Source organism: Sminthopsis crassicaudata, chromosome 5 (assembly GCF_048593235.1).
Source record: "Sminthopsis crassicaudata isolate SCR6 chromosome 5, ASM4859323v1, whole genome shotgun sequence".
Classification (NCBI taxonomy): Eukaryota; Metazoa; Chordata; class Mammalia; order Dasyuromorphia; family Dasyuridae; genus Sminthopsis; species Sminthopsis crassicaudata.
In genome coordinates, this window is record NC_133621.1 from 193,184,567 (window position 1) to 193,208,201 (window position 23,635).

The 23,635-nt window shown below is 36.0% G+C and overlaps 1 protein-coding gene across 1 annotated transcript in view; it reads right to left on the reverse strand.

Moving 5' to 3' along the window:
- Positions 1-9,522: 9,522 nt before the first annotated feature.
- CCND2 (cyclin D2) overlaps positions 9,523-23,635 on the reverse strand; it is a 36,055-nt gene continuing 21,942 nt past the window's right edge. Inside the window, exon 5 of the mRNA XM_074269235.1 lies at positions 9,523-11,691. Coding sequence (XP_074125336.1) covers positions 11,536-11,691 — 156 coding nt within the window. The 3' untranslated portion in view covers positions 9,523-11,535. The remainder of the gene's footprint in view (positions 11,692-23,635) is intronic.

Below are 23,635 nucleotides of genomic sequence, written 5' to 3' on the forward strand. Positions count from 1 at the left end.
TTTTTCTTTTGTGACAAGTATGTGCATGTTTGAAGCATTGTATGTGTTTCTGTGGTGATCTGAAACCATGATGATCATGTATAACTAAACAGAGTATATTCTTACAGTTTCTCAATCAGTTATCAAATTGTTTCCAAACTTCCATGAGAGCTTCACATTTGAATACAAACTTATTTCCAATGAATGATCAAATGCATAGGCATACCTCTGTGTTCTGTGAACTCCCTTGTTTCCCATTGTTACCTTGTAATCATACTTCCTAAGCTATGTAATATGCGATCAACAAATAACATGTTTTGTGTTCTTGATGTATAAATAGTTATTGGACATGGACATTTTAAGCATTTTAAAACCATCACACATCAACACAAATATTGCAAAAAACAAAACAAAACAAAACAAAACAAAAAAACCTCATATAATAATATATATCTATATAATATAATATATATATATATATATATATATATATATATATATATATATATATATATATATATATATATATATATAATGTTTCTATTCTTTTACCTGGTAGGTTTTTAAATGAATCAGCAACAATGGCCAGTTGTAGAGTTTCTGTAAAAATGTGGCTGGTATTCCAATAGTAGAAGAGAAGGAAGTCATATCTGGAGAGACTATTTTCTTACAAAAGATTGTTTAAATATTAACATTGTTAAAAAATGAAGCAATATATGCAATTGTGCTTTTTAAGTATATAAGTTGTCATTAGCCAGTAGAAAAAGAAGTATTTTATAACCTAACTCTTAGCTTTCATTGCGTGGTTGGGTGGCAAAAAACAAAAACAAAAACAATTATCTCTCAGATAGAAAGTTTATAAAATTTCTACTGTTTCCAGCACACATTTTCACTTTATTCTTGTTTTAAATCAAAATTCAAGTATAAATTCAATATGGAACCAGATTTAAGATTGTATTAGTCTGATGATGAGCCAGATATTGCAAATTTTTGTCCAAATAAAAAACTCCAACACCAAATTATGCTTATGTACAATTACTATATATATTAAACATCTTCCAGGTTGTAATTTATTTTATTAAAAATATTATTTAAATTCAACCAAATTTAATGTGAAGTCTTATAAGTAATAATAAAATTTTGCTGGAATTTTACAGAATGCCCTGCACATAATAGTCATAATTACTTTTATTATTTTGTGGCTTGGATTTTTATAATTATAATTTATTTTTAAAAATATATAATAATACAATATTTAAAAAGATGTTTTGAAGGCAAAAAGAGAGCCAAATGCTCCAGGGGTCAAAAAGATGACGGAAGATGGTGAGAAGGTTGAACTGCTCAATTTTTTTTTTTTTTTAATCGTTCTTCTGTTTACATTTTTAAGGAAAATATTTGGACTAGCAACTGAAGATATATGTAGAGGTAGGCAGAAATGATCCTTGCAATAGCCAATATTGAATCCATACTACATCTAGTGAAGTAACAAACTTGCTACTAACCTCTGAAGGGAGATGGAATGAAATATACAGATTAGAATATGGCTGATGTGTGGGTTTGTTTTGATTGACTATGCTTATTTGTCATAAGTAATTTTTTTATCTCTAATTTTTTATTTTTTAATTTTTATTTCTAATTTTTGTACTTTCAGGAAAAAGAGTTTAAATGATAATGACGTCCCAAATAAAGAAAAAGGATCATTAAAGCACTAAAAAAAACACACAGAAGAGTATAACATTTGGAAAGAGACCCAGCAAAGGTGGATATCTTTAAAGAGAATATTAAGTTTTCATTTATTTATTTGTTTATTTCTGGTTATTCATAAACATTTATTCACTTTTTAAAAAAACATTTACTTATGAATAATAATGTTATGTTTATTGTATTCTTTAAAAGGAGGGAAGTTATTTGTAGAGACATGCTATTTCACATGTAATTCTTTTGTTCTTTTTTTTTTTTTTTTTTTTTGCATATGCAAATGTTTATGTTATTTGATGCTTGTCCAGTGTAGAAAAAGAAAAGTTTTAAAAACAAAAATAAAAACAGACACTTATGAGGCTGGGAAGGAAAAAAGATGCTCATGCAAAACCCTGCGCTAATTTCAATATATATTCAGATTTGAAATAAATCTGATATTTCAGGGGGCTGAACAAATCTGCAGTGGCCTACCATCTCTGGACAGCCTCGATCTATGGGTTGCTTAGGGGAGGTCAGATGAGAGCTACATTTGCTCCATCTAGTGGAGTTGACAAGAAGCATGGCAGTTCTTGGTCTATAAGGCTTGGATACATTGGCTATAGAATAATTACCTCACAGTTCAAATGTGTTGTCAGAAACAACATGGAAGACTTAATCAAACTTTTGTGCCAGAAATAAATAATTATGAATAGAAAACAATGCTAGTCACATTTTAAATAAGCCAAAATTATGTGTTGGTTAAATTAGTGCTAAGTGCTGGAGATACAAAAAGAACAAAGTTGATTGAGTGGAAGGGTGACATGGTCAGCCGTGTACTTTAAGACATTATTCTTGAGGCTGAATGGAGGATGGATTGAAGTGAGGAGAGAACTGAGGCAACAAATTCACTAGCAGGCTATTGTATAAGCACAGTCCAGACCTGAGGTGATGAGGGTCTGCACTAGAGTCGTGGAAGTGTCACAGGAGAGAAGGGGGCATATTTGAGAGATGCTACAGGTGAGAAAGTTAGGAGGTAAAGGTGACACGTAGATTGGGAGCCTGAGGAACTAATAGGAAAAATAAGAATGGGGGGAAAGCTTAGAAAGATAATGACTTCAGTTTTAGATATATTGAGTTAAAGATGCCTACTGGACATCCAGTTTAAGATGTCTGAAAGGCAGTTGGAAATACAAGATTGGTTGTCAGCAGAGACATAATGGCAGGATAGGTAGACAGGAGAATCATCAGCATAGTAATGGTAATTAAATCTGTAGGATAAAATGGGTAAAAAGAGGGAGAATCATAGGCTGGTAAGCAGAATTGATTGTTTTTTTTTTTTTTTTTAATTAATTGTATTCCTGGAGGTTAGTTCAATTTTCTAGTCAACCAACTTCAGTGTCCTTTGTTATGTCCTTTGTTATTTTTAATATTTATTTTTACAATTTTCAATAAATGAATATCTCCATCTTGAGTCTATCAAGTCTCTAACAGGAAGTGGATAGCATGTTTCATTATTAATTCTTTGGATTCCTGTTGGTTATAGTAATGCTTAGAATTCTTAGGTTTATCAAAGTCATTTGATATATAACAATGTTGTTATGGTTTTACTCCTTTATCTTTGAGTGAGTTCACGGCTCCCTAGATTTTTGTTGACATTGTCCCATTTCTTAGAGCACCATAGCATTCCATTCATGTACCATAGCAGAGGTCTGAATGGTTCAGCCATTCCTCAATTGATAGATATCCCTTTTTTTCTCTCTTGCTTTGATTTTTTTTTTAAATGTATAGGCTAGTAGTAGTATTACTGGATCTTAATGAGATGAAGAAACCTAATTTCTGCCAGACTATTTTCCAGTTTTCCCTAGTTTTTGTCAGCCTTAGGGTCTTATGTCTGAATTGTTATGCTATGGGACCTTTCTGGGGGAAAGAGAGGAAAGCTAGTAGAAGGGTAAAGAGTAAAATGGTAAAATTGTTATCAGAGATTTTTCCATATCTAGGTTTATTGCTTCTTCAGCTTCAGTACGACTTGGATGGTGATTTCAGGTTTCATTCAAATGTGGTTTTCTGAACTTGGCTAGACAGCTTTATATTAGCCTATGTTTTTGAAGTTACCTCCTCTTGGAGTATTTAGCTTCTTAAATTTTCAGTGTGGGGAAGCAGGTAAATATAATATAAAAGAGTAATGCATTAAGGAGACCTGAGTTGAAACCCTATCTCTGAAATTTGCCACTGGGTTATGATAGGCCAGTCACTTAAATTGACTCTTTCCAGATTTGTAAATGGTGATTCTAATGCTTGTAGTACCTATCTCCCAGGATTATTATGAGGCTCAAAAGAAAAAATGCATATAACAAGTCCCATGACATTTACAACTTATTTTGCAAACGTCTAGACCTTACTCAAATAATTGTTTTATTCTTTAGTCTCACCCCAATTTCCTAAGTTAAATTGTTCAGAACTTCATTTAAATGCTTCATGGTTAAGTAAAAAACTCCCATGAAAATTTCTCTAAAAATTTTGGAATTTTTAACTTCCCTTGTAATTATTTATTTATTTTTTGGGGGGCTCCATGGGACTTTGAAATTTGTACTTGACAAATTTGCTTTTCAACTAGTTTCTTATCCCAGTGTGTCATTTTCCTAATCAGATTGAAAACTCATTGAAGGTATGGACCATGTCTTCCTGTTTCTTTAATATTCCTTCAAATTGTATAATTATTATTGATTAACTTTCTTTTGGTTTCCTTGATAAAGGGCTATGACATAGTTATTGGAGATGTTATGACTTTTATTTTTGGTAATAATTTTTATGTATATAACATGTTGAGTGGCAGGGAGAGCTGAACCCAGAGTTTATGTAAGGGGAAAGTTTCCATAGTAGGAAGTACCTATATGGAATCTTTAATTTCTCCTCCTTCACCTCAACAAAAACATCACACACACACACACACACACACACACACACACACACACACACACACACACCCACCCTATCATCTATCTATATAACACCAAGACTTTCAAAATACTTTCTCAGTGATGCCCATCCCCTTAAGCTAGCCAATGTAAGTATTATTATTCCCAGTGTACAGATGAGGAAACTGAGACAAGTTAAATGACTTGCTCATAGTGACAGTCAGTGTTAGAACTGAAATATGAGCTTCAAGTTCAGCTCTTTGAATACCATACTTGGTTTAGTAGAGGGAGAATACTTTGTTATAACACTGAATTTGACCATGAAGGAAATGTGCTTAAAATATTAAAAAATATCCTCTTTTGGTGATATCTCTTGGTTCAAAAATTGGTGATTTCATCAGAGTAAGGTGTTATTGTTGTTGTTATGGGTTTTTTTACTGATACAGATGAGAATCCTACTATTTTTGAGTTACAATGACTGAAAAAAGGGGGCAGCTAGGTGGCACAGTGGATAGAGTACCAGCCTTGAATTCAGGAGGACCCGAGTTCAAATCTCATCTCAGACACTTCCTAGCTGTGTGACTCTGGGCAAGTCACTTAACCCCAGCCTCAGGGGGGGGAAAAATGACTGAAAAATTCATCACTGCAGACAACCTGTTGAACCTTTCTCTGAAAGTAGTTAGGTATGTTCTTAGATGACAGATATATGGTCTGAAATTGAAGCCATTTCCAGATCGTTAGGTTAAAGTTCTTTACGTGGAATCTGTGAATCTTTTTTTTTTTAAGATATTTTAATACCTGCATTTCAATATATTTGTTTCCCTGTGCAATTCAATTTTATTTTATGTATTTAAAAACTTTTTTTTTGGAGAACAAATCCATAATATTTCACCAGGCTGCCAAAGGTACTGTGACTCCCCAAAAGTTAAGAACTGTTCTAGAAATTGTATTCTGCTGGCATAGGCCCCTCAAGAACTTGGGACTAAATTGATGCCCCAAAAAGTCATTAGAACATTTTCTTGTTAAATGCACTGAATCCAGGCAAAATTAAGGAAAAATAGGAAAAGTTAGAACTGAAGAGAAAATACATTTTCATATTTAAGTACAATTATTGAGACCATTCACTTTCACACTATTCTTGAAAAGTATGCTAGGGATTTACAAGCTCTGGAAGGTCTTAACAAAAAGCTTTGAGTACAGGCCTGATGTTCAACTGCATGTCTTTCATCTGAGGTCCTGACCATCAAGTTGGGAATTGAGGAATGATTAAAGAGAGATAAGTCTAAGTTATAGAAGCAGTAAGTTGGATGAAATGGACCCAATACACATTCTCTGATAAAAGGTGAAACTGATGTGTCAAGAAAAGTAATGTGAACCTCATTCAGGTCTTGTGTTTAAAAACAAACAAACCCCACACCATAAATAATCTTGAGGCCAATTTTTAAACCCTGGTAATATTTGCTACCTATCTTTTTAAGTGGTGAAGTTAAGCAAAATGGCCACACTATCACTGAAAGAAAAAAGAGGGTTGATATTGTAATATTTTGACCTAAATGTCTACCCTCATGAATTATACTTAATATGTCCCCCAGGTTTTTTATGTCACACTAGAAGTTTTTTTTCTTTTTTTTTGGTAACTACATGCCCCAAATTTAATGACCAATGTCAATAAGAGATGTTTAAACAATTTTAAAATAGGTATGATTGGCAATAGTATAATTCTGCTTTTAGGTCTACTGATCCTATGAATTACAAGTCAAGATGGCCAGAGAATTTAGGTCACGGTGAGTTTATTGTCCATACAGCATACCTAATTGCATCCAAAACCATTCTCAAATCCAACTTCAAACTAGTCGGAAGAACAGGTTATTAATTTTTTAAAAACACTGAACAAATCAGCCTTAAGAGGCAATCAGCTACATGTCACAGTCTGATCGAATAACGCAACCTTATATACTTTCTCCAGACATTGTTCACATGAAGCATGTCTATGACAGTACTCTCTAGGGTTCCCCACCTCTAAAACAACCATGCCTCTTAACGAGCCCATTGTGAGAGAAGAAAATTGAAATGATGTGGTTTCACACTCATTAAAGCAGAAAAAAAGTTCAAGACCGGAAACTCTGCAACTGAGTTAACTGAGGTACGTGGTAATGAATGAGACATAATGGAAAAAATCCAGTGGCCTGGTATTTGATGGGAATTTAAGAGTTGCCAAATTATGGGCAGTGGTCAGAAGAAATACATCTGTTTGATTGAGGGTAGGAGCTTGCCAAAATATTTAGGATGTGCAAAGAGTATAGTTTTCAAGGATTTTCGTTCAACCCTTTCTCCCACCAAAGTAGGCTGTGTAGAAAGGAAGGGTAAACTAGGGCTACAAGAAGTAACAGGATCATGCATTCACTTATTTGAAGATGGGGGGGAGGAGGCCAAAAATCAACAACATACAAATACATGGAAGTAGTTTTTCCTGAATTGAAGATATCAGGTTATTCAGAGTATGTATGTAACCCTTTGATTGGATGAAGTAGCAAAGTTCCTCTTGAATTCTTGCACCCAATGTTAACCCTGAAAGGATGTTCTGAGACTTCTATGCTGCGTATCCTTTCTGGAGAGAGTAGGGACAATGAGTAGGGCATTATAGTCTAAGTTTTAATTTTCACCCTTTAAAGCTATGTACAGGGTTGGATTACTATTAAAGGTTGGATTATATCAGGAAAAACACTAGTGTCCTGGAAATCTGATTAATCTCAAGTTGGTTTGCTCAAATATTTGCCCCAGAATCAGAAAGATATTTATCTTCCAACCCACTTTTTTTTTTTTTTTAATTTAGAAAGTAATATTTAGGGGCAGCTAGGTGGCGCAGTGGGTAGAGTACCAGTCCTATAGTCAGGAGGACCTGAGTTCAAATGTGATCTCAGACACTTAACACTTCCTGGCTGTGTGACCTCAGGCAAGTCACTTAACCCCAATTACCTCAGGGGGAAAAAAAAAAAAAAGTAACATGTTATAAGGTGCAATCGGTCATTTTCTTCTCAACAGTCCTATTCAGAGTCACATAGAATGCGAATTCTGCTCCTTCTCTAAGAAAGTTCCTTAACTAAGGTACTACAGTGTCATATCGTCTGCATGGACATTGGGACATAATCTAAATAGATTTTTAAAGTTCTGAACTAAGCAAAAATATAGTTTCTTTTTGAGGGAAACCCAAAATGCTATAGAGAACCTGTGATATCAGAGACAATCCAAACTTTGACCTAACCATTTAAATCTCTGCGCTAAGGACACAATTCTCCTGGCCCCCATTGCATCCTGATTTAGCTAATAAGGGAGGCCAGCAAGAGTCTTTTCTGTGGATTAAGTTAACAGACTAATTGTGGACATTGTAAGCTGTCTTAAAATAACTCCCCAGAGAATTCCCCAGGATTGGGCTTTCTTGGTAGGCATTTATCTTTTTTCTCCCTTGCGGAGGACTCCTCTGTAGGTTCTTGGTGGGGAGAATTCCTACCTCCAGATTCCTCAGCTTTTGTTAACTTGTATATATCATATTATGCTTTATTCTATATTTGGCATTTTGTTTTTTAAGGATTTGAATAAACTGGCCGGAAAGCACCACAATACAAAAAATTAAAAATTTCTAAACATCTTTTGATGGAGGGGAAAGAAAGGAAGGAAAGAAAGGAGGAGAATGGCTAAAAGGGGAAAAAAACAAAAAAAACCCAAAAAACTGGTGGCATCTCTTTTGATGGGATTAAGGGACAAAGAAATAAACTAAAGTTAATGGGCAATCTGGAGCCTGAACCGAAGCTTCTTTAAAAAAACAAACAAACAAACAAACAAAAACAAAACACTGTTAAAGGAGAAAGGGCCTAAGTTTCTTAACCAAGAATTCTTCTATTAAGTGTGTTTCCTGAAAATTAACTTCATTACACAGGCCTGTGAGATATTCAAATTAAAAAAGAAAAGGAAGAGGGAAAACTAGCTCCAGAAGTGCTAGGGAAAAGGGTTTAGATTGAGAAGTACCTGGTTTCTTGCTCCTTCCTTGAAACATTATTGTTCCAAAGTCTCTTCATTGTGAATTTTAAAATGATACCTTCTCACTTATAACTCCCTCCCAAAAATGGACATTTAAAGAAATGGGAGCTGATTGGATTCTCAGCCTCCGATTTTTAGGGTTGAGAAATCCCCCTAGAAATTCCTTTTAATCCAAGCATCTTTCTGAAAGACCAGAGAGACAGAATCATTCACATATGCAGAAGTCATCTTGGGGGAAGCAATATGTCTTTTTTTCCAAGATTTTATAGAAACAACTCTAATCACTGATGGCTCTTACTGGATTCGTGGTCCTTTCCTTTAGTCTTATCCTAGGGCCTTAAGCTATCCCAAATTCAGGTTGGGTAAATAAGACCTAAATCTTCCATGTGAAATTTGCTTAGGAGGCAAAGGGTTTGCTAGTGATAGGAAGAACAGACACTGAAAAATTACATTCTAGGTTTGGTGTTTGGAATTTATTGGGCCAGAGATTGGGAGGGAAGGAGGGAGAGACCTTTGCATTGTATGAACAGAATAGATAAGGGAAAGGCCTTTTCTTTTTAAAGGCATGCAAAATATGGATTTGTCAACAAGCTGCCAAGATCCATTTTTACTCTCTCTTCCTGACACCTGGTCAAAGACAGTAAACCAGACTTCTAAATCCACTGCATAGTTGATGGGTCATAAATATATGCTCCCTAGGGTTCAGTGTATTTTTTCCACTATGATGATGAGTACACCTAAGTCAAAATGGGAGCCTTAATCAATATCCTTGTGGTCAGAAATTGTTCTCAATGGACAAGTTGCTCCTTCCTAGGCCAAAGTAGCCCTGTCTTTTTTCTGAGGGGGAAAAGATTATTTCCCATCTCCTATATCAAGGATATGACAAGGCTCCCCAGCAGAAGGTTGTGAGGTATTAGGAAAAAAGAGTGTGAACCTTTTATTTTGTATCCAGTAAACCTGAGGTAAAGTAAATGCCATTTTTTTGCAGAATGAGCAGGAAAAAAAAAAAAATGAATACACTATCAGAGAAAAACAAAAGGTATACACGGGCTTTTCCAGTAAATCACAGAACTTAAAAGCTCAACTTAACCACCTGCTTCAGGATTTGAAATTTAAGCAGTAAAATAATATATTATCAAAATGTTTATAAAATAGCAGCACACTCAGTGAAACATTACAGCTAAGTACTGTTAATGTGGATAAAAATGAAGGATCGTAGCTTCTTAGCAGCGCAAACAATAACAAAAAAAAAAAACAAAAAACAAAAAAAAAAAAAAAACCCCAAACAGATAAAAACAAATGAAAGATACCCTAAGATTTTTAAAAATTTCATCTTCAACCCTCATATTGCCAGACGCAAGTCTGTTTATAAAATAATGCTTCAAAGTAGCCCATTATGATTTCTTTAAAAAAAATGCAAACAATATTTCAAACAACAGCTTCATATACCCCCTATCCTGCTAATATAATTGTGCAAATTTTTTTTTTCTGCTCCGACTCCTTTGCTCCCTTTTGAAACAAAGTGGAAAAAAAAAATTCAAGTACACTGAAGACAATTTTGTAATAAAATTAACCACCACCCCCCTCAAAAAAAAGGAAAAAAATAAAATACAACACTGCGCCCCTGGTGTTCAGTCAACTGACTTTTGCACTAACAGTAATTATTCTCTTAAGGCCCAAAGGAGAAGTGTGCAGGTAGGTGTATTAAGATCCTTCTGTGACACAGGAATAACATTTTTTTTTCCTTTGGAATTTCATCAGGAATGTTGTGATGGGAATGTCACCTGAATGGGGTGTCTCTCATCTTCTAAAATTATTGCAGGAGCTACTGAGAGAGTATATCAGATGCAATACAGAAATAATACAGAATGGGGAGGGGGCAGAGGAGGACTGCATTTTTCACCCCCTCTATACTTAATTCCACATGATTTTCATAAACCATCCCATTTATCCCTCAAGAATAATTTTCAAAGTGCTTTTTGAATGGAATGGTTTATAATAATGCTGAGCTGTGGATACGAAATGTTAATCAGTCCATGGAATTAATTTGGACTGGTGAAGGATGTGAAGATCTCATCACCCTTGTTTATTGCAACAATTCAGACTCTGGTCCTGTTTTTCTGCCTTAAAACACGACCCCTGGAAATGGCCCAAAGTTGGGCTTTCCCTTGTAATGGTAATGACCGTGTTTCAAAGGAGAAGCGGCGTATCACACCTGGGAACCAATCACCTGTATCTGCCTGGCAAAATAAAGCATCTTCTTTCTTTCCTTGGCAGCAGCTACCGCAGATGGGAGTAAGCACAACTAACTCGGAGAAATCCAACAAACATTTCCAATTAAACCAAAGGCGACTTCAGAGCCAAAGAACTTTTGCATCCAGAATGGTTCAATTGCATCAGAGATAATTATCTTTCTGTGTTGCCCCCTCATTACTTCCTCATTTCCCCAACCCCTTTAAGTCCATTGCTCTGCAATCTAATTAAACCATGAATTACATAGTTCTTTTCTCCCATCTAAATTGGGGATGTACGCACTAGTTCATAATATGGAAAAATAGAGTATAATCTGCTTTGTTCCCACATCTGCAGGCACACATTTTCTCTAGCTACTTTGTATGCTTTTATATAAGCATTTTACTATACATAACCAAACAGTAATTTATTCCCTTCTTTTTAACATTATAGGCACCAAATATTTTTAATAGTTCAACTTTTTTTTTTTTTGTAGGCTTCTTTTTCTCTTTTCTAAAAGACGCTTAAATATTTCTAGGCGGGAGTAGATTAAAAAAAGTTTTGTTCTAAAAAACACACACATACACACAAAAAATCCCACAAAGTAAGAAAACACCCAAATGGAAGTCTGGAGAGCCAGTACTACTACTACTCTCTCTCTTTCTCTGTTGTTTTTCTCTCTCTGCATTGGCAATCCTCACAGGTTGATGTCCCTCACATCTGTGGGGGTGCTGGCTTGATCCAGTTCATCCACTGTCTTTGTAGGATTCCTCTGCTGTTCCTCTTGTCGAACTTGTCTCAGATTGTTCACCAACACGGCCTCGATCTGTTCTTGACAGGCTTTCAGGCAATCCTAGAAGAAAGGTGATTTGAAACTGGGCATTAATGAAATGATATTTCACTGTCCACCATAAGCTCAAGCCAGTAAGTCTAAATGAAACATAGAGATGATCACTTAGCTATTGTAAGAAACTTGGAAAAATCATGGAGTTCAATAGAATGAGGGCAGGAGGAGTTTTAATGTTCCTCAGAAGGAAAAGAACAGGCTGCAAACTAAAGGTTGATGGGATTGACCTCTGGTCTTAACAAAATTCTAGATAACTTTATTGAACTTTATTGTGAGAATTTAGAGACGGTAGCAATAATCACTAAAAACCAGCTGGGCTTCTTCAAGAATCACACCAGACTGAGTTAATTTCCTTTTTTTTTTTTTTTTTTTTGGGGGGGGGGAGGATCCAATTACACTGATAGATGAGGGAAATACTCTAACTATAATATACCTAGATTTCAGCAAAATATGTGACACTCTAATGAGTAATGTGGATAAAAGTGGTAACAGATGATGGTATAGTTAGAGACATGTGACTGCAGGAAGAAATACAAAAGATAGCCAGCAATAAGTGGCGATCAAAAGGGAGGGAAGTTTTTTGTGGCGAGTCCCAGAGATCTTCACTCAGATCTCAGAGAAATTCAATATTTCTATCAATGACGAAATGCTGCTTGCCAAATTTGCAGATCACATACAGCTGGGAGACTTAATAGATGATATAGTGGGATTAGAGGAAGAAATCAGTATGCTAGAACAATGAGAATAAAAGAAAATGAACTTGGAGTCTACTTATAGGTTTCACACAGGTTCAAAACATCAATTCCATAAGTACAATATAGAGAAAGAATGGCTAGAAATAGTTGAAAAAAAAAAATCTGTAGATTTAGCGTGGACCAAACATTCAGAACAGCAATGGATTGAGCATTGGGCTCAGAATTTTATATATATATATAAAATGGAGCTTCTTAGGGTCACGGAGTTATCTGAGGCTGGACTTGAATTGAGGTCTTTCTGACTATTAGCTACTTCTAGAGAAAGGACTTTCTTTCTACTACCTTATTATGGAAAGAATGTTGGACTTTTGGGTTCAAATCCTGTCCTAACCATGGTCACATAGTTGTGACCAGGCTAAGTAGCATAAGTGATATGAACTTCAATTTTCTTTATCTTGGAAGCAAAGCCAAAATGATGGAAGAAAGGCAGGAACTCAATTTTTTCATTTGAAAAACAAGAATAATTTCGGCAGTCCTCCCCACTAGAGAAGAGAGGAAGAATGTTTAAGTCAATCTCCTGTAAACATTATTTAAAGGCTATAGAAATGTCAGACCATTATGAATAACCTGTCTAGGAATCACGACTTAATAGGCTGTGCTAGTTTTTTCTGAGATGATGAATTAAGGGGAAGGGGGGTATTGCTGGGCAAAACTCCAGAAGGCAAATCTTTATTTATTAGCTGGCATGTGGTACTGTGAAATGTTAACTGCACCAACTGTAAACAGCCCTGACGGCTGTGGCCCAGAGATCATGCCATCGAGGTGACAGAGAAACCAACGCCAAAGCAGAGTAGTCCAAGAGGAGGATGCTGTCTAGGAGATTGGGTTGGCAGCTTCAAAGAGGGAAGAATTAAAGAGAATTAGGTTAAAGTAGCGGCAAACACTATTCTAGGGATAAAGAAAACTCTCTAGTTGGGAGCAGACATTCTATTGGAGGGAAAGAAGTAGGAATAATAGGAGGAATTTATTGAAAGGAACATTTTGGCTTGATACAAGAATTATAACCGTCCAGAAATGAAATGAATTATTTTCTCCATCAATTGCATGATGACCTATGGCTATGTAGATAGGAAATTATTTTTCAGCTATGGATAGACTTAGAGATAGCTCTGAGATTCCATAATTCTTAAGCAGATGAGGTAGAAAGAGGCAAAGAAGGAAAGAAAGTTCAGTTTATGAGGTTTAAAGCTCAGCTTAAAAAAAAACAAAAAAAACAGCATTTTTTTCTTCAAAAATTTTGGGGGTATTTTTGATGGTTGCAATAGTATAATCAAAAAATCAGAAAAGAATGAAAAGTCAGGAACATTTTTGTGAATAGGAAAAAGTTCAGAAAGAAACAGGTCAGAAAAGTAGCTCTGAATGTAATACATCAAGTAAAAAGAAAAAGCAAATTGTACATAATAGAACCAGTTTCAAATGTAATCCTTATAATTTCTCTACGTTGTATGAGATGCTCATTATATTTAGTGTTTGAAACATTCAGAATAAAATAAATTAAACATATTAAAAAAGCATCTGATTTTTAAAAAAGTATATTCAAAAGATGATGAAGTAGGGAAGTCAAGAGATATGTTCTAGTCCTGCCTCTTCCTTCAACAAGTTCTATAAGCTTGAGTTATTTTCTTCATCTTTCCAAGGACATTGGACTGAGACTTAGAGAATTTAAGAGTTGCAAAGGACATTGTAAATCACCTTGTCTAATGTCTTTTTTCTGAGTACTGGATGAAAATCTATTTTTCAGTGTTATTCAAGAAGACATTTATTTGAAAGTTAACTACAGATTAGGAAAGTAGTAAGGAGATCAATGAGGTTCATCTTTAATTTTTGCTTAGAGGTTGTTAGAGAATTAAAGTCCAACTTCTTAAACTATGGTTCTCAACCCTATTTGAAATCTTGTAACTTAATGTGGGGACTGTGAAATTATTATTATTATTACTACTTATTTATTTTTGCTGGGGCAATTGTTAAACCACTTACCCAGGGTCACACAGCTAATAATTTTTTTTAAAAAATAATTTGTACACCTATTTTGTATATTTATATATCTAGGATCATGTAATAATTTCTTATGTGAAAAGGAGTCACAAGGGAAAGTTAATTGCCCTGGTCCAGTTAGGGAAAGGGGAGAAAGCAGATACAAATGACTTAACTTTTGTGGGCCTCAGTTTCTCTATCTATAAAAATAAAGAGGACAAAAGGGTTTAAATAGTCCCAACCAATGCTAAATCCTAAAGAATCACATCATTATAGAACTTTCACGCTATGGAAGGAGCCTTGCTTGGAGATTGACATCCCTTCCTCCCATTTTAAGAAATAATTTCAATTTTTTCTTTACTTCCTTGTAAATTGTTCTTTGATTCTCTGCTGCACATCTTATATACTTTATTCTTTTCCCCCCCTTCCATCCCCAATAAGAGATAAATTAAGAGGAGATGAAATTGGGATCAGAACTCAGGTCTCCTGCTTCTCAGTCCACCACTATTTTCAGTACCTCATTCTGTCTTTTTCACAGCCTCCACATGTCAGCTTGGACAGGTGACATCTATAATGCTGGGGAATCAAGGCAAGCTTCCAACTCTCACGATCTCAGACCCGTGCCCCCCAGCCCCATTCCCTTTTCACCCCTCCTCCCATCTCTCCCCCTTCCTTTCCTAGGCTCCAAGCCCTGACAGCCATGTTTGTGATCTCTGGCTCATTACATGGGCTTCTCACTTCCTCCACTTGCTGGCTTCCCCTCGGCCCATGAATGGGGATGACGGAACTTTACCATTAGCCCTCAGTGTTAACTGTGTCTCTTCATTGTCATCACACACGCACAGCACTCCACTGGGGAACAAAAACCTGAATAAACCCCCAGAGCAGCTGCCAACTCAGGCAAAGACAACTTAGGAAACTTTTTTTTTTTTTGCCCTTTTCTTCCAAGGCTGATTGGCCTGACGTTCCCTTGCATACAAAATATGGCCCAGGGGAAAAATAAGGCAGTAGAGAGAAATCTGGAGCTCCCTCCCATTCCTTCTGCCCCCTTCCCTTGCAACTCACCCCTCCCCAAACCCACTACAAGTCTCAGAAGTCCAGAAAAAAACCCCAATGCCCTGTAGTATTGTAGTGCATGCATTTAATGAAAAGCTGACTATATTGGAGTAAAAAGGACCCCTCAAAAGCTTTCAGGGATCCATGTTCCCAAATGTCTTAAAGGAAAGAAACAGGGAGGATTATTTCTAACATAATATACCACCACCCCCAGCCTGGAGACAGGTACATATCACAGAGATGAGGCTATGAATGATGGGGAGGATTCTTGAAGGAAATGCGAGGTCTGCCAGCAGGGGTGAACTTAGATATCCTTGAGGACCACCTGTGGTCAGAATTCAAGAGCACATTTCCCCCATTGCTACTTTAGATGGCCAAGGTAGCATTACAGAATTACATTTCTGAAAGGCTAACATCTATATAGCGCTTGCCTATGTGCCAGACATGGTACTGAGCACTTTATAGTTATTATCTTATTTGTTCCTTACAAAAGCCCTGTGGAAGGTAAATACTATTATTATAACCATTTTACAGATGAGGAAAACTGAGATAAACAGGGACCTTAAGTGACTTATCTAGAGTTATTCAACTAATAAGTGTCCAAGCCCAGATTTAGACTGAGACCCATGCCTATTAGTGATAGCAAGCTGATCCATGCAGGCTGAAAGAGAGACACTACTTTGCTGAAGACATTCAAAAATGAGACATTTTGGTCAGTCCTAGGAGGCTGAGGTATAGCTTAGTTCTGAGGCAGGAGCATGATGTTTCCCAGTGGGATAGATGCTTTGTATTTCTGCCCTGATAAAAGCATATAGGACCTCTTTGTGTTCTCCATTAGTTCTCATTTCCATCCCCACACTTTTCAATTAAGACAAATTACAGCACAGAAAGGTGATATAATTTTAAGTACTTTAAAGTCTGCAAAGCTCTCTCTATATGTTAACTCATTTTGAGCTTTACAACACCCTGAAATCGGATGCTAATAACTATCTGCATTAATTTTACTATCTCCCTCATTTTTCTTGAAGAGCTCTCAGGACAGGGAACCCATTGCTTCCAGACCATGCTATTTATGGACAGCTCCCACTGTTAGGAAGTGTTCCCCAACAGCAATAACCTCCACTTGTCTCTTTTCTTCCTCTATCCATGGTGATTCTGCCCTCCAAACAGAACCAATCTAATTCCTCTTCCAAATAAAAATCCTTCAAAGATTTAATGGGAGCTATCTAGTCTCACTGGAGCTTCCTTTCTCTATGTTTAACAGCTCTACTCTCTGATACAGTATGGATCAAGGCTCTATGTTATGCTGAGATGGGCTTCCTTAAATTGTAGCATCCAGAACTGGACCCTGATCAGGGTAGAATGCAAAAAGGTTATTACTTCCTTATTTCTAGAAGCTATGCTTCTTTAAGTAGCCCATGATCACATAGTTTTGGTTTCCACATTACAACGCTAATTCATAATGCTAGAATTTTAGTCAGCAAGATCTGATCTGTTTTAGAAAACTCCTAGATCTTCTCCTTTCTACTCCAACATACTGCTGCCATGCTTTCCTTATGGTGTACTTATGAAGTTGAGTTTTTGGATCCAAGTTTAAAACTACATTTATCTCCATTAAAGGTAATCTACTTAGATCCAGTCTAGTGCTTTAGTCTATCAAGATCATTTTGGATCCTGAATTTGTCATTGTAAAATATTAGTTATCCCTTTCAGTTTGAGATCATCTGCAAACAGAAATGTATGCTACCTATATCTAAAACCAAGTCACATTGATAAAAAAGGCCTCAATAGTTGAACTTTACTCATGAATCCCTGCCAAGTGTTCACCATCATTTCAAGGACAGCCATACAACTGGGCCTTTATCCATTATCTTCTAAGTCATGTTTCTTTTTTCCATAAGAACAGTATGAGGTAGTTAATCAAATTTTTCTCCTAAAATCAAGATTAAACTCTAGACTCTTCCCACCTACCACTAATTAACCCTGTCAAAAAAAGGGGGGAAGGGGAGAGAGAAGGTTAGTCTAACATGAACTCCTTTTTTTAAGGAAATATTTCATCAGATTCTCTTCTCCTTATTTGAAAAAATGAAACATTTGCCTTTCTCTAATCCTGTAGAACTCCTAATATCTATAACTTTTCATACTGCTTGGCAATGGCCCTAGCAATCACATTTACCAGCTTTTTTTCAGTTTCTTGAAAATGTGATTTATCTTTAAATCTAATTCCTGTTTTGGGAGTATTATTAGGTATAGGAAAAAATCCTTAAAATATAACATACCAAGAGACTTTTATTACTGATAAAACTGTCAGGCTTCTTACTTAGCTTTTCACTAGAATGAAGAATTTCTTGTTTATTTTGGCAACCAGAGAGAACCACAAAAGCCTAACTTTCCCAGAGACCCATTTCTCTTTCGTTTCAAAGACTTTAGTCATTGCCTAGGTAAAAATGGAATTGACTTCAAGTCCTTAAGGAAGCAAAGTGATACAGTGGGCCTGGAGGCAGGAAGACTTGAATTCAAATTTGGCTTTAGAAACTTACTGGGCTGGCCACTTAATATCTGTTTGCCTTAGTTTCCTCAACTATAAAATGGAGATTATAATAGCACTTACTTCCCAGGGTTATAGGGATTAAATGAGATATTTGTAAAGCACTTAGCAGAGTGTCTGGCACATAATCAGTGCAAAAGAAATACTTCTTCCCTTCCCTTGAATCTTCCAATTGGATGTTGCCAAAGGTTCTTTTCAGGTCCAAAAATCGGTGATATTGAGGTTAATTTCTGAGACATTTTGCAACACCTGGCTCATACCTGGCAGTTACTACTATGACATGCCACATTCAGTACCATGAATCAGAAACTTGAACTCCTGCTTCTCCTGAATGTGAGTCACCTGAGAAATGTTCCATAATTGTGTTTGAGTTGCTTCTGTATTTAACAGCTGAACATCAACCTGGAATAATCTCATCAAGTCTCTAGAAGGAGGTTCAACACTCCTATTTCTGTGCTCCTTCAGATCAAGAGTCCTGGTCCTTCCTAGCCTCCCTTAAAAATATCAACAGCCTCTACCACATAACTTGGAAATTAATTAGGAAACTCTATTCAACTGTTCATTCTAGTCCAGGTTTTAAGCCTTGTCTCCCCAGCTATGTAATGAAGTCCTTGAGAATACTGAAGGTTACTTTGCATGTCTTCTGTATTCTCTCACAGCATCTAGAACTGTTAAAGACGTTCAATACGCACATGTTGGGGGATTACTTTGGAAAAAGTCCTTCTGAACCTAAAATTTCCCTCCACTTTAGATGTCTGCACTGTTTCTTTTTTCTCTTCAATTATTAGACATTAATTTTTTCCTCCTCGATGTGGGAAAACTGGGACACTGATGCATTGTTGGTAGAGTTGTGAAAGAATCCAACCATTCTGAAGAGCAATCTGGAATTATGCCCAAAAAGTTATCAAAATGTGCATATCCTTTGATCCAGCAATGTTTCTACTGGGCTTATATCCCAAGGAAATAGTGAGGAGGGGAAAGGGACCTGTATGTGCAAGAATGTTTGTGGCAGCCCTTTTCATAGTGGCTAGAAGCTGGAAGATGAATGGATGTCCGTCAATTGGAGAATGGTTGGGTAAATTATGGTATATGAATGTTATGGAATATTATTGTTCTGTAAGAAATGACCAACAGGAGAAATACAGAGAGGCCTGGAGAGACTTACATCAACTGATGCTGAGTGAAACGAGCAGAACCAGAAGATCACTATACACTTCAACAACAATACTGTATGAGGATGTATTCTGATGGAAGTAGATATCTTCAACATAGAGAAGAGCCCAATTCCAATTGATCAATGATGGACAAAATCAGCTACACCCAGAAAAGGAACACTAGGAAATGAGTGTAAACTATTTGCATTTTTTGTTTTTCTCCCCAGGTTATTTTTACCTTCCGAATATAATTCTTCCTTTGCAATAACAACAACATTCGGTTCTGCACACATATATTGTACCTAGGATATACTATAACATATTTAACATGTATGGAACTGCCTGCCATCTAGGGGAGGGGGTGGAGGGAAGGAGGGGAAAAATTCCGAACAGAAGTGAGTGCAAGGGATAATGTTGTAAAAAATTACCTATGCATATGTACTGTCAAAAAATGTTATAATTATCAAATTAATAATGAAAAAAAAATTTCCCCCTCCCATCTGTTTCCCCACTGGAGAAAGAAAAGAAAAAAAAAAAAAAAACAATACTCATATCAAATAAATACAGCCAAACAAAATAAATATTTGCTAATGCTGCAGTGCCAGTGTGAGAAAAGTATCTTGAAAACCCATAGAACATATTGTATTTATGTTATCATTATTATTATTCTCTGATCCCAGGCCCACACAGATCTTACTCCTTACCCAAGAGGGATTGTTTGTTAGCATTTAACCTCTTTTGCATCGAGGGACATCTTCAGGTTTCACACATGTCCAAGCAATACAACTCAACAGCCGTCTACATCAGATGTTGCCCAACAGACTGGAATATAGTGTTTATGAAGGGAAAAGAGTCTCACTCTTGAGCAAGAAGGATCAGATTCATCTGAAGTTTGGAAACCCCAAACTGACCCAATAGCAAATTCATCAAGAAACATTTTTTAAGCATTTACTGTGGGCCAGGCCCCATGTTAAATGTTTTTGTCCAGAAAAGCAATGCCTGTAGAGACAAGAGATAAGGACTCAAGAGCTAAGCCCATCAAAGTGGGGCTCTGTGTAAAAAAAAAAAAAAAAATGATGTGGTATCAAAAAACAAAGCAAAACAAAGCTTTGGGTTCAAACTCCAATCGTGGGAGGGACCTTATCTCTGAAGAGATCAGGGCAAGAGTTTGCCTGTTTGGCTGGAATCTGAATTGCAGAGAGGAAAAATTCAGGAGGAAAGAATCAATTAGTTACCAAGCAGGTTAAGCTTTATCAAAGATCCCTCCAAGGAAAATTATGGAATTTACCACTCTGAGTCCTTGTTTCCTCATCATCAAGGAGGGCATTGGACTAAATGAAGAAGTCGTTTCCAGATCTGAAATTCTGTGGTTCTATAAACCTAATGTAGACACTGTCTATATGATAGTAGAGAAATCTGATTAACATTTTGGAGCTCACATTAAAAAACAAAACCAAAAAACACCATTCATAGAAAGCAGGCTTATTCCTGAAGGGTAGACTTTAAACACCATCTGTGGTCCTCTGCATTTTTCTAAGACAATTTCTCAAACTAGGGCTACAGAGAGATCAAGGTGGCCACCCAAGGCTCCCCTTCATGTGAAGACACTAACTTAAGGGCCCAGGGTGCCCCAAAGCAGCCTGTTCCCAAACTGGAACATTCTCAAAGCCCATGGAATGTTAGGAATGTGTCATGGTAGTTTTCCTGCATTCTTGCATGTTGTCATGGTGATTCTCAAGCACTATTAAAGACAAATGTTCTTCTCACCATGTTTCCTATAAACCAGGAGTTCTGAACCTGAGATCTGTAACTATTTTTTTCCTTCTGATAACATATTTCAATAAATTGGTTTCCTTTGATTTTTTTTTTTTTTTTTTGCATTAAGAAGAATTATGATAATAATGATCAGGAGTAGACTTTATCAGAAATAAAAAAGGAGTAGCAATCACTGATTTCAGACAAAGTTAAAGCTAACATAAATGAATCAAAAAGAAAAAAAAACAAGGAAACTATATTATGTCAGCCATATTAATGTTCTTTCAGACTATTTAAAATAACTAGATAGAAAAGGGTTGGAATATTGCTCTAGGGTAGGAAATGATGAGATGGTGGATTTAGAAAAATATAGGAAGACTTGGACATGTAAAAGATGATGTTATCTACCCTCAGAGAAAGAAACAAACAAGGATAGTCTGGCCTTACTTAGATAAATATGAATGTATATATGCATATGTATGTGTATGATTATAAATATCTCTGTATGTGTAATATATATATCTCAGTGTTTAATTGTAGCCTTCCTGGGGGAAGTGGTGGGGAAGAAAGGGGAAAAAAGAATAAAGTAAAAAATGCATACCTCAGAACAAAGAAAATGTACAAGGAGGCTAAAGAAAAGATGGACAGCTCTAAACACAATGTATAATATTTGTTATATAGGCTTTCTTGAATTGGAAATTTATCATCTCGTATTTTGCATTCTCTCTTTTATTCTGTTGTATACATGGTAAATTTTTTCTGCTTTTTTTCCTTTTCTATTTAAGTTTTAAATAAATAAATTTAAATTTAAAAAAAATGTTCTGACAAGGGATCCAAAGACTGTACATCATGTTTCCAAAAAAAGTCCATGACAAAAAACAAATTAAGAATCCCTACTATGTATCTTAACCTTTGAAGCAAAATGATTCCCACACTGCACTAAGCAGGAAGCAATTAGGCCACTAGGTTCTAATTCTATTTGTTTTTAACTAGGTGCATGTCTGATCAAGTCACTACACACCTGTAGACTTTAGTATCTCCATCTTTAAAATGAAGTGTTGGAGAAGATGGTTCTTAATAGTCAGAAATTCTAAAGCATTTTCCAATTGCCCATTTGGATTTCCTCCATGACCTTAGGGGATGTAATTCATCACATTTCTTCATATGGGCTCAAAGCAAAAGCCCACCCCCTAAAAAAAAAAAGCATTTTGGGGGTACCAAAGGAGAAAAAATATCAGTGTTTATAATCATATTATGAAGATCTGCTGAATGGGGCTATATGCCCTGACCTCACAAGCAGAGAGTCCTCATAATTAGAACCTATGTTAAAGATGACTGCTCACCAAGCAGAAAGAACTGCCCACTCTTTACCAAGTTTTAAAAGAAGAAATAATTGTCATTCTTGCTCTCCCTTTTCCTCAAGTTCAACTTGAAACTTGAATAGGCAGCCTATGGACCATCCATTTATGCATGGTGGTTTTACATGACAGGGAGTACCTGTGCTTGTTTTGGCGAACCTGAGACCAGCTTTGAGGATTTTGCTGTCTGTCCTACTTTGTTTCCTTTCTGAAATATGGGTGATCCAACAGTGATCTTGAGATTGAGGTTTCTATAGCTCTGGAAGCTACTTCTTAAGCTTGGGAGTTCCGTTATTCTTGGGAGAATCTAGTGCTAGTGCTAAGTTTTCTTTTAGGAGAAAGTGACCACTTCCAGAAGACCTGGGGATGTCTATTTGACCAGAAGATGTAGAACCTGAAAAGCCACTGGATAGTCACATAAACCTCTTGGAAGTCTTTCTCATCTTCTGGTCTTCAATAATAGAGACAATGTTTGTGTTTTAAAGTAACTTTTGATACAGGTTTATTAGGTTTTTTTGGTTGTTCTGTTTTTTTTTTTTTTTTTTTAGCATTTTGTGGAGGGGCAGAAAGCTGATTTCTACTACTTTTGTACAATGAATAACTTCAAGAAATGATTTTATTAATCCTTTTTGGGGAGATTTTGGAATCAAAACATGCTTAAGAGATTTTATTTAGAGTGCCAGGATATGAGCCTAAAGCACCAGAGTGTAAAAGAAAAGCCTTATCTTCCCCTTTGGGGTGAAGTTCCCAAAAAACTGGACCTGATGTACTCCCTTGTGGGAGGCCCTTGCACTATTCCCCACTACAAGATGTAGGTGACAATAATATAACATTTCATTGTACACAAGAAGTTATACTTTACATAGCACTTCTGTGTGCCTGTGTGTGTATATGTGTCTACTAAAGTTTTAGTGCAAGCTTAAGCTTTTATATATAATCTCATGAATATAAATGCTACAGACTTACAAAACCATTATTTGAAAGCCTAATTATTTTAAAGACAGCATGGCCTGTCATTGTGCAGTAAATATTCTGGATGATACTTTCTCAAAGTGATAGAATAGCAGAGGAGGCCCTCCTTTAGCCACCTTCATCATTCATTTGATCTATCTTCATTAGAATATTTCCTAGCTGTGTGAGCCTGGGCAAGTCACTTAACCAATTGCCTCAGCAACAAACAAACAAACAAACAAAAAAAGGCAAACTGAGAATGTTTCCTAGGAGGTTATATCAAATGTTGTATATGAATAAAACCTCACTTTTTTGATGACTTTCAGCTAGAATCAATCATTGAGGAGTAGCTGATCAAGTTTTTTTTGTTTTTTTGTTTTTTTGTTTTTTTTTTTTTTA